General features: G+C 39.2%; 1 protein-coding gene across 1 annotated transcript; it reads left to right on the top strand.

The window, feature by feature from the left end:
* The first annotated feature begins 718 nt into the window (after window positions 1-718).
* Window positions 719-12,412, top strand: nudt6 (nudix (nucleoside diphosphate linked moiety X)-type motif 6). Its single transcript, XM_047585302.1, has 5 exons — window positions 719-1,041; window positions 2,806-3,009; window positions 8,045-8,100; window positions 10,952-11,006; window positions 11,539-12,412. Exons 1-5 carry the CDS (start codon window positions 810-812, stop codon window positions 11,913-11,915), a joined length of 924 nt encoding a protein of 307 aa, XP_047441258.1. The 5' UTR covers window positions 719-809; the 3' UTR covers window positions 11,916-12,412.
* The last annotated feature ends 10 nt before the right edge of the window (window positions 12,413-12,422 follow it).

The raw sequence follows: 12,422 nt of genomic DNA, 5'->3' as shown, positions 1-12,422 counted from the left end.
TGGTCATGTGCTTGCTTGTGAAATTCGTCTGTTGCCCTCTGGCCGTCGGGATGCTCTACATATCTGTGAAATCATTTATTTCCTCTGCTATTTGTCTCTTAAATTCCAGATTATATTTTATGTGGGTGCTTTTTTAGTTCGTTAAGTTTTATCTATTTATTCTATTTATTGACCATTGGCATTTTACTTGCTCCATTCTGTTTTTTATTTATTTATTTATTCTACTTTGATCTGTTCCTATCTTATGTGTATTGTGTAATAGTATTGAAGCTGTCCAAACCAACAAACAGAAAGCTACTCAAAATTCAATAAGAAAATCCTGTAATTTTAGGTTTTCTTGGATAACAACTAGTAAAAACACAATTTCTGATTAATTAAAGATGAAGTCTACAATATTATGAAGCAGTCTTATATTCAGCATACATATAAACACTAAACAGATTTTTTTTCTAGTTTTCCACTGCTAGTAGATGTATAGCTTTTTAAATAAAAAACTAAATGCTGAAATTATTAACTCATAATAAACTGACTTTAAGAGCTTAACTGGGATATTTGACAGCCGAATTTATCATCATGCCATGGTGGAAATCAAAAACTATATTTGCACTTGTTTGATTGAGACCATGGCCGCTACAGACCTAGCCAGTTTTGTAGCTAGCCATTCCTCGGGCTCTTTTTATCTGGTCATTACGGTATTTATGCAACCTCCAGAGCGGATTTTACGTAACTGTACCGGACAGCTGAGCCATGCCGGTTTGAATGTACTGAACATTTAAAAAAACATTCTTGTTTTTTGATATTACTGTGACATGGCTAGCTGCGCCTTTGTTTCCAGGCTTTTGCCTCGGGTGAGAGGACGGTTTTGCGGTAACTCGGTCCGTGCCTTTTCCTGCACCGTGGCCCGCTCTCAGCTGCAGAGCGTGCGGGGAAGCAGCGCCTTGACGGGCAAAGTGGACCGGTTCGGTGGGGTGACGGTGAACCTGGCCGAGACGGGACTACCGGAGGACATCAGCGAAAGTTCATTCAGCAGATTACTGCAAGGTCTGCACGCCGATGGGAGTAGATTCACCTTTATTGTCTTTGCGTAATACTAGGAGGGCATGCACGACGAAATGCAGTTTGATCATTTGTATTATCATTATTATTATTACAGCTTGACATGGACATTACAACCTGAGTAACATTTTTACACTATTAAAGTAACTCACACACGCAATCAAAATGTATAAAGACAATACCCACAAGAGAGAGAAAAAGGAAAATAATCTACCACATAAAGGGAAGGGGGTGACCACTAGTTGTCAGTGACATTATGGAAGTCAATCACTGTCTTTATGAGGAATATGTGCCTCCATATACTCTGTAGAGAGCTTTATGTGAGCCTTAGTATAGTCAAGGAAGTACACCCATGTTATATTATGTTTTGCTGATCTTTTCAATGAGGTTTGAGAAAGTAAAGCGCGTATTTGACCCAATTTGCAAATGTTGTGGGATTGCAGTCCTTCCACTCGCCTTGCAAGGGCTCGAAAAAAATTTAGACAACCTGAGTTTTGTCCGAGGGATGCAATGGATGACTTGTATTTTCAATAATAAGCTGTGTACTCTGCTCAAAGCAGCCTCCCAGGATTCGTCAGCGACAGATTCCTCAAGCTCATCTCCTCATTGTGATTTAGAGAAATAGAAGCTGATATAGTAACAGTTGGTCCAATATGGTCATAGGCTGAGGAGGAAGGTAGAAACGCAGTTTGACATTTAATCAGAAGTGCAAAATTAATCCAATAAAAAGATCTAAGCTAGTAATATAATGTTGTAATATAGTGCATAATGAATTATTTACTAGGTAAATAGTTTAAATAATAATAATTAGTTTAAAAAGTCACTTGGATGAGTGTTTAAAGTCTAGTTGCTATTATTTCATCCCAAAAAGACGGTTAACAGACGTGGAGTTGGAGTTTAAATGAGTGGAAAAAGAAGCTCTAAATGTCCAGTTGGGCTCGTTTCAGCTTGTTTTTTTGGATATAAAATGACCCGGATGAACTGTCACAGACTATATTATTAAACATATACAGTGTAGAATGTACTATACAATATAAAGTGATGACAATAATCCTTCTTTCCACCTTGTACTGTACATTAGCAAAGTGTTTTAATGAAAACATCCTTTGCTTGCGTAGCATCAATGAAATGCATGTAAAATTATCCTTCCCCCGACTCTTTTTGCACCAAACACTTATTGATTTTAACTAGAAAATAACAATAATCTGACGATAATAAGGTAAATACAGATCTTTAACTACCCGTTCATTCTCTGGTTTTTGGATAAACATGTCAATCATAACTGCGAACCTCAGAATAAATAAAAACTTAACCTGACTTATAATAATAATAATGATAATAATATTCTAATAGATATTGGTGATGATTTGAGTATCATATCTTTCTTTCTTTGCGCTTCAAGGCGAGGGTCGAGTCTTTAAAACATCGTTGTTGTTTTTTAAATTATTATCTTGCATATACTGATAACTATTTATTTTTTCTGTGTATCTGGCTTAAAGAGGCTCTGCTACTTCCTGCAGATTGTGTCTGCTGTTTTTCATTCTCTCTTATCCGTTTAACGATCACATCTCCTCTTGAGAATCCAATTTAACGGATTTTAAAAGCTTTTCACTTTTTTATTAGGTCGTATCCTCCACAAGTTTCCTGTTCTCTTTGTACACTTTTATTGTTTAATAAGAGAAACGGATGTATGACGTTTTTTTTTTTAAAAAAAACAAACCTTATGGGTGCCTGTTGTTGACTCCAAAGATTCTCTGAGCCGGTGGAAAGCCGAGGGGAAGGTGGCGGTGTGGCTGAGGGTGCCCATCTCACTGAGCCGATGTGCAGCCGCCGCCTCGACTCACGGCTTCAGCTTCCACCACGCCAGGAGCGACCACGCCGTGATGGCTCTGTGGCTCGGAGAGGGGGAGAGCAGACTGCCCGGGTTTGCAACTCACCAAGTCGGAGTGGCAGGTAGAGATTTTTTGTCCTGAAGCTAGAAAAAGTCAAAACACACATTTGATGCCCAGTACCGGTCACTTATTGACTATTTATGGAAAAATACAGTGTAACCAGTAGGTCTTCAACTCAGAACATATTATCTTATAGTTACACTACTTAAAAAATGTCACAATAATCAATAAATACACTGTTGCCACCTGGATTTAGTCAAGCAAATAGGTAGGAGCCTCCTATTTGATAATTACTGCACATGTGATTATCTGTCAGCTGAAATCAATCCCAACTGATGCAATGAATAGCTCCTCATTTCTTAAACAACCATGTGGAAAGACACATCACACATGATCGTAGAAAATATGTTATTCTGTTTGGGAACGGTCAAATCACTGGCATGCATCAAGCAAGGAAAACATCTAAGGAGACTGAAGCAGAAACTACTAAAACTGTCTTAAGAACTGTTCAGCGCAGCATTATTATAAACTGGAAGGATAGTGAATCCGAGTGCACAATGCTAACTGTTAGCAGGCTAATGGTTAATGGCTTGGGTGACTGCACTGTCTGTTGCATCTGCATCTGCATACAAGACACTAAATAGATACTTTATAGACACTTAATTTAACATTGAGACACTTTGAATCTGGACTGAAACACTTTAAATGTTCATACATATATCTCATGTCTGTGATTGTGGATTGAACTTTTTATTTTCAGAATATTTCTCGTAACTTACTACCTCACTCCCACACTACTTTTAAGATTTTTTATTCTATTTTTGTACTCTTATGTCTATATCTGGTCACACATTTATTTTCTCTGTTGTCTTGAGGCTCTTGGATAAAACAATTTCCCTGCGGGGATCAATAAAATGATCTTGAATCTTGAATCGAGTTGGGAACCATCGTTTTCCAGGAAGAAAAAAATCCTGTCACTTAAAAGTTTGGTGGAATCAAATTGAAGAAAATCACCATTAGAACTCAGGACTATGTTTAATAGTGAAAGGGAGAGGATTTCCACATATACAACACGAAAGGAACTTAAGGGATTTGGACTGAACGGCTGTGTAGCCTTAAGAAAACCACTAATCAGTGAGGCTAACTGGGAAAAAATGGCTTCAGTTTGATAGGGAGCATAAAGGCTGGATTCTGGAGACATGGAAGAAACTATGTCATGGAAAATGCGTCCTCCAGTTAAAGTTAAAGGCAGGTCTAATGAAATATCTTTGGGGGAATAAAAAAAGTGGAGTTTATGACCTATTCTGCAGTCAGCCACCAGGGGGAGCTCCACACTTAACCCTTTATGACCTGCCGCAGAACAAGTCCGCCAGAGCATATCTTTACATTTTAACATGCTGTAGTGCCATATTTTAGTTTGATATACATCAAAACATCCTTTACATCCCAAAGATTAATAATATCTATGTACATATGTTCACACAAATGAAATAAACTGTTAAAAAGTTCAATAAGCCACAAAAAAAGGAAAATATTTTTTTGTAAATACGTAAATATCGTAGCTTTATCCCTCAAAATTGTAAAGGTTTCAAACCACAGAAAATTTATTTTGAGTGTTTTCTTAACTTTCTGACGTCACCTCCTGTTATTATGGGATGTCCTGCGAGTAGCCCAGGGGTAGGCCACGACATTTCCCACAACTAATGGAAGTGACGCATTTTTCTACGCCCGCGGTCTGGATTATAAAGTTTTTGTTTTAGTGCTTTTTACTGGCTTTAGTGGAAGGAAACAGTGCTCTGGGACACGATGAATATGTGATAAGTGTAATTCCTCCAGTTTTATATGCAAAAACAATTATTTCTCTTTCTGATTTGGTTGCGATTCTAAATATATATACGCAAGTGGTCTTAAAGGGTTAACTTTTCAGGAGATGTCATTGTGTCCACTTTTTATACAGTCTGTAGTCGGTCGTCAAATCATTTGAGTGGGCTCTATTTTTACAGAGTGGCAGTGACTTAGTCATCATAAGTTGCGTTTCCGTGACATTTCGTAAATTTCAAGTACGTGTTTCCATTGAAAGGTGAATGAGCTGTGACTTCTGCGAAGTCTCGTCTTGCGATATCCCACAATTCTCTCGGATTCTCATCAAATGGACTGGTCACATGACCCCCTGCGTCCTCTGCGGTGACGGCAGTGACGGGAAAAAAGTGTTTCCATTGCACTTTTACACTAAATATTTATAAAAAACAACCTCATGAGAGCCTGAAAGTGTTATAGCTGTAAATATCTGAGAGGTTTTTCGAGTTTTTTTAAAAAAAAACATGGTACTATGCTCTTACTATGAGTCTTATTAAACATTCAATTAATAAACACTTAATGTGGTAAATCCAACCTTCTCTGATTTGATTTGTTGACACTGTAATCACCGGAAATAAAACGCCTCTTATAACCACGTCAGTCTAAACAAACTGACTCAGTCAGAAGGAATCTTTTACTAGATTTTGAGTGATGATGATGTAAAAAGCACATAATAATATTAGCTCCTTATGATGTAAACATTGCCCCGGGTTGGGTAAACATCAGGTGATGTGACGTGTTCACAAGAACGTGGACGTAGCACAAAATGACCAGACCTTTAAACAAACGTTTTACGTTTCATCCTTTGTTATTTACTTGACTTGAATCAGCAGACGATGTGGAGGTTTGGTTTTCATGCCGTGCGTTGTGGATGGAAGTGTCTGCGTGCTGACTTCGAGGTTGTCCAGCAGAGGGCAGAGTTCCGTCTCTACCTTCACCCGGCGGAGCGGTGGGGAGATGCTGCTGAAGCATGTCGGGACATGTCCACAGCATCTTTCTGTGAGGGATGCGGATCAGAAAGTCCCCTCACGTTTCCAGAACTCTTGTCTCTTTCACAATGAAACTGATGTGTGATGATGAAACAAAGCTTAGGAATTTGAAATGCACCGTCCTCAACTCTCAAAAATGCAAACAACACACACACACACACTAAGGACAAAAATGTAACTGACTGGGAAGCAGTCAGTCATTTAGGTAGATAGTAGTGATGGTGTGTGATACCGATAGATCTGATGTCAAGTACATACAGGGCCAGTATCGCTGATACCGATATCAATACTTTTGAATAATTTAGGTGGATACATCATCAGTCTAAATCTGAATTTTCATGACCTTGTGATTTGCCTTTTGGGTTAATTAATCAGTTAAAAGAATTTGTAAGTAAGCAGCTAATTCTTCATGATGAGAATAATTTTTGTTCAGACACAAAACTAAATTCCAGTTCTTGTTTAAAAGTCACTGGTATATGCTGATATTACACCGATCAGGTGTAACATTATGACCACGGACAGGAGAAGTAAATAACATTAACCATCTTCTGACAATTAAACGTTCTGCTGGGAAACTTTTGGACCTGGTATTCATTCATGTGGATGTTACTTAGACATGTAGGACCCACCTAGACCAGACCAGACCAGACCAGACACCCCCACCCCATAGCGATGACACTCCTCAATGACACAAAAACACTTTCGAAACAGTTAAAAAAACAAAAAAACAAAACATGTCCATTCTCTATTGAGATACAACATGTTTTAGAGGCACAAGGGAGACTTAGATAATATTAAGAAGGTGGTCATAATGTTATGCCTGATCGGTGTACATAACATAATTGCAAAATATTATATAAGTATTAGAAAAAACATGTCCGGCCGTAACCTCATAACAGTTTTTCTCTCTAGTCCTCTCATTGCTCCAGGTCTAATTCTTTTTTTTTTTTTTTTCTCTCTGTTGAGCTTTTTAACTCCTGGACCCAACGCTACATAATGATAGCTTCCCTTTAGCAGAAACCAGCCTTTCCTCCTCTGCCATATGGCAAAAGGATCTGGGATGACATCAATTTCCACTTGGAAGTCCAAGTCAGACCTTCGAGGCGACCCATCCCTCCTTACACATCTGCGACATTTATTCACGGAGGCGAGTCTCGGTCATCGGGCAGACGCAGCGACCGGAAAAGAAAGTGGCTCGCTTTCCCCCCTTCCTCCTCCTCCTCCTCCTCCTCCTCCTCGTCCTCCTTCTCCTGCTCCTGTCATCAAAATAGCTGCCTCTCTTAGTCACTACCTGCTGAAAGCATCTACTCAAAGCGCAGAAGAAAAATAAAACATTAAATGTTGTGGAGGGATGTTCACATCGCTCTCGAGCTCAGCTGAGTCACCCAGACTTTGTTTATTTCTAGGAAGTAAAGAATTCCATTTTAGCCTCTTATGATCAAACGTCGGCCTCCGTTCAGTGGATTTGTTGTTGCGGTTGTAGTAGCAGCGACTGTGAATTTGGTGGGTGGGCTAACGAATGCGTAAAAAAAAAGCAAAACGAACGTCGCCCACAATACACACACGACCTCTTAATCACGCCTTAGTGACGGGATGTGACCCAAATCAAAGGAAACTTTCAACTTCTTAAATTTGTTCAATAAAAAGATGATGGAATATAATATCACAGCATGAAAACACACATGTAAAAGTCACTTCTTCATGCGTTAATCATAATATCACAACATTTTTAACGGACTCAGTTGGTGTTTTCATGCAAAATATGTTAAATTAAAAAAAAGTGCAACTTCTGGGAGATATTAATAAACAAGTAAATAACTTTAATTATGTAGCTTCAGCTGAGAATCTTCACTTCACTCAAACTATGTCGACCAAAAAAAAAAAAAAAACAAGTCCCCTGTGGCGTCCAGTGTCACTAACCACCCATATATATCCGTTGTTGCTGAATCAGCATTTTCGTAACTTTGATAGCTTGACATTGTCTCCGATGTCACTTGATCTGCGTCCGTATTTTCCAATTTTGTCCGACGAAGTTTCAAATTCACGAGAAATTGTTGGGTCTGTGGCGCATCTTCTCCACGAAGCGGCTACAGAAAACTGAAAAGTGAATTATTGGATACGCATGCAGTCAAAACAAAAAGGAACGGCATCTGTAATATCTGAAGGATTGATGGATTGATTGGTTGATTTCATCACTGTGGGATCCATTAAAGGATTATCTCATCTCATCTCTTCTTGTATTCTGACCAGGTGCAGTCGTGGATGAGTCCAGAGGAAAAGTCCTCGTTGTCCAAGACAAAAACAAGGTACGTGTCACTGTTCGAACGAAACGTACATTAAATACACAAAATATTACAAAACATTTTACTTTTTAATAACTGTAGGCATATTTTCAGTAACATAAGAGAAAACGAGATCTGAAAAATCCTAATATGTGATCATTTTATATATAATATAATACAAAAATCCCCAGAGAAATGAACAGTCTGGCTGTTTAATAACTGTTTCCTGGATGCTGATCTGTCCATCGTCAGCCTGGAGCATCAGTTTATCACAGCGCCGCTAAAACCATCTGTGATCAGTTGTGTTTATTTGACGACCCAGCTCGTTGCCTCGGGTCGACCCAGATGTGGATGGAAAAACCACACGGACCGTCGGCTCCTCTCACACTTAACATAGCTCCGGACGAAATGGGCCGACCTTAAAGCAAACACAGTGTTTACAGGAGCTGAATGCGCTCAAACAGCCGCGTGGGTCGGCACAGAGAACCCGCTGTGGGCCTACAACAGGACTCTTTTCAAACCATCTCTACACAGATCTGTGATTTAGGAAAGTAATTGGGAACCAATTATGTTTTTTAGAGATGGGGTCTAACTCAGGCTAATGTGAATGAGGGAGTCAGTCAAGTTATTAGTTGCCTAAACTAAAAGAAAAACCTAAACTCTGGTTGTTGATTAAAGTGTTAGTAATAATTAGGTTATGATATCATAGGCAGCATATTTGAATCTATTTCTGTCTAAAAATTATAATTATAAATAAAAAAATTATAAAAAAAATATTATAAAAATTATAAATAAAAGACAGAAATATAATCAGTATATATGACTTCTCAAATTAAATGATTTGTAATTGAAATATTTTGAGGTTTGTACAGTTTTTTCTACCAAAAAGTAATCAGAAAATTTCATATTTTCAGTAACTTCACAGATAATAAACACAAACATCAGCTACATTAACATGGACAGTATGTGTTCAACATGAACAAATTCATTCTGATAAGAGTCCAGCCTCCAGCAGCAGCCGTTTACATGGACGCTTAATAAAATGATCTGACATGTGTTTACATGCCCCGAAATGTTTAGCAGAAAGTGGTTCTGCTGTGGCGCGTTGCATCTGCAGAACATATTATTTATTCTCGTGTTTTATTTTGAACAAAGTCCCGCCCACTAACATGGAGGAGGAGGAGCTTATGGCCTATACTGCATCCAGACACCAGGGGGAGCTCCACTTGCTTCGGCTTCATTTTTGAAGAGCAATTAATTTAATGTCTATGATGACAACAAATAGTGGTGACGACGTTAAGTTGACACATAAGCTACAACGACAAACCAGACCCTAACGAAATGTAACTACACGCGTTTCCGCTTCAGTATTTCCAGCTGCTTCTTCATCTTGGCCGTTTTGCAATTGATTGTTTTGCATCGATAAAGATGGAACACATCGAGGATTTGGAAATAGAAACATTCGTACTACTCGTCTTTGGTGAATATTTTTTTTCTCCATTGCTGAAAGTGAAGCAGGAAGTAGAAACAAAAATGAAGTCGACTGTAAAAAAGACACAGCGCCGACTAGTGTTTGGGTGGTGTTACACACCGGCGTAGGCTACGTACAGTACGTAGGTTATGGCGTCTAGTCCCACAGTACGCTAAAAGAGCCTTAAGAGTTAACTTTGAACGCTAAGAGCTTTACTGAGAAGTAGCCATATAATACTGTAGCGTTAAGAGGATGACGAGGTTATTAGAGGAATATTTTTATTCCGATTATTAGAGGAGTATTATTGTCCTACTGTGTCTTCAGTCTCAATCTTCATCACATACTGTAGTTTTCATTCCATTTAACAGGATTAAAGTGTTTGTCGTCCTTTCATCATGCAACATGTGTCCCAGTCATGTAACTCCAGAGCGTAAAATGTGTCTTGATGGCTTTTATCCAGGAGCAGAGGGAAACATTTAGTGGCCTGGAAGTGTGGGAGTGTTTTATCTATCCTCCTCCTCCTCCTCCTCCTCCTTCTCCTCCTTCTCCTCCTCCTCCTCCTCATCCTCATCGAGTCGTTTACTGGAAATGTTCTTTATAACAGTCTGGCCCTTTGGCAGCAGAGATAGGCCAAGCTAGTTCAGTACTTACTGAGGGTTATGAACTTCCTGAAATGAAACCAACACATTATCAATCTCATCACACACGACACATGCCCTGTGGACTTAATCATTATTTCACCCTGAACAGCTGAATAAAGTCTCAGACAAGCGTGTTTAATTTAACCACCGGGTCGTCATTTCCTGTTAGATTGTTCCAGGAAATCTTTGGCGAATATGATTTTCACATTTGGCTCTGACAGCTCCTCTTGTGGGGACGAAACTATTCATTTTGTAAAAACAAAAAAAAACAAAAAAAAAAAACAAAACATCAATTATAGTTACACAAGATCTCTTTATTCCTTTCTACCAGCACATTTTCAGAAACAGCCTCCAAAAATATAGCAATTTGTTGAAAATATATGAAAAAATATGGTGTAGTGCATTTCGTGTTCCTCAAAGATTAAACATTACATTAAATTTGTATTTCTGACAAATAGAAAGAAGCGTAGCATATAACAACATTTTCAGTAACTACAAAAATATATATACACAGACACACACACACACATAGACGTCATAATTTAACCAGCAGCATACTGTTATTAAATATCAATGATAAGTGGATTTGGAAGACGCACTTCACCACAGCACAAAGTCTCTGGAGTTTAAGACGTAAATCATAAAAAGGGTGCATTAAACATGTCCCTCTAGACTGTGGCCAAGTTTTTGTTTTGTTACGTTTTGTTTTTTACATTTACAGCAGTGCCATTTGTCACAACTGATGTTAAATCTTGACTTGCAGACAAAGAATGCTTGGAAGTTCCCCGGCGGTTTGTCAGATCCAGGAGAAAATATCGGTGAGTATGTCGCGCTCAATGGAGAGAAAAAAAAAAAAAAACTAATACAGTACATCCAGCTAAATCCTCGGAGTTCATGTTTAAAGTGGCAAACTGGAAAATGAATGTCTGTCGCTAAATGACGCCAGTAGGCGGAGCTTACTGACTGCGGATTGTGGGGAATCTCTGGAGTTTCCACTTTTCGCCACAGGTGGCGCCAAAGAGACCGAAACTGAGATTTCCAAGATTGCCACTTTAAAGATGATACATATACATTCATTTGAACTGTACAAAAAAGGCATGTGAGATATATTTGTCTCTCCAAATTCACCCTTTTTAAAAAAAAAAAAATTAATAAAAAGCAGCTTTATAGTTATATACATGACCCAACCCAGAAAGCAGCGTCAAATGTTTATTACATAAAAATATTTTCCCTTTTCCCCGCACATCTTAAAAAGCAAGACAAGATACTGACAAGAGAATATAAATATGTTTGTTTTTTTTGGCGGGATCTTTTAAATGCCTCCATATATAAAAGGTTAATCTCTCTCAGGTGAGACCGCCGTTCGCGAGGTGTTTGAGGAAACCGGCGTTCGCTCCGAATTCAGATCTCTGCTCAGCATCCGGCAGCAGCACAACCACCCCGGCGCCTTCGGCATGTCGGACATGTACATCATCTGCCGACTGAGCCCGCTCACCTACGAGATCGACTTCTGCACCCAGGAGTGCCTGCGCTGCGAGTGGCTCGACCTCCGCGAGCTCGCCAAAACCAACGAGACCACGCCGATCACCTCTCGCGTAGCCGGACTCCTGCTCCACGGCCTGGAGCTGGGCTTCGACAAGATCGACCTCACCATGGAGGAGCTGCCCGCCGTCTACTCAGGGATGTTCTACCAGCTGTACCACAGGCAGCTTCCCTCCAAATCATAGGAAAGAAAATGGTTGCTAGCTATGCTGAACCACTGGGCGTCAGTGTTACTTATATTCAAAGTGTATTTATGGCTGGACTGTTACTGTTCATAGGTGTTGAACAAAAAGCACACTGACTTTGTGGCTTTTTTTACAAACGCCATGGTTCTTCAGGTGCTGCAGTTTCATACGGTTTATTCAACACCTTTTGGTTGCCATGGTCCACAACTGGAAACACTGTAAGTAATGTTATTTTTATTAAAGGTACTACTATAAAATCTACCGTATTGGTCGTCGGGAACAAGTTAAGCTACGTTTTGTCGCCTAGCTAACCATCAACTTGCTAACGGTGGTCTCAGTTCGGTTACTGGGCTTGAATCAAGCCACACAGAGAATAAAATGCTTCTGCACGCCACTGGATAATCATACAACCAATCAGAGCAATGTGTGTGTATGCTTCTAAACAAAAGCCTTAATTGCTGTGAACTGTTTCTCTATAAAGATTTCATTGCCTGGAAGCTGGTTGTC

The sequence above is a fragment of the Mugil cephalus genome, chromosome 5 (genome assembly GCF_022458985.1).
Source record: "Mugil cephalus isolate CIBA_MC_2020 chromosome 5, CIBA_Mcephalus_1.1, whole genome shotgun sequence".
Lineage (NCBI taxonomy): Eukaryota > Metazoa > Chordata > Actinopteri > Mugiliformes > Mugilidae > Mugil > Mugil cephalus.
Note: the sequence above shows the minus strand (reverse complement) of the source record. Positions and strands in the feature narration are given on the sequence as shown.

What these genes read in the sequence shown, in the direction of transcription:
- nudt6 (XM_047585302.1), top strand. Translation starts at nt 810, where the DNA reads ATGGCTAGCTGCGCCTTTGTTTCCAGGCTTTTGCCTCGGGTGAGAGGA. An exon ending in TCACCAAGTCGGAGTGGCAG is followed by an intron (nt 3,010 to 8,044) that starts GTAGAGATTTTT and finishes TATTCTGACCAG; the next exon opens with GTGCAGTCGTGGATGAGTCC. An exon ending in TTGTCCAAGACAAAAACAAG is followed by an intron (nt 8,101 to 10,951) that starts GTACGTGTCACT and finishes CTTGACTTGCAG; the next exon opens with ACAAAGAATGCTTGGAAGTT.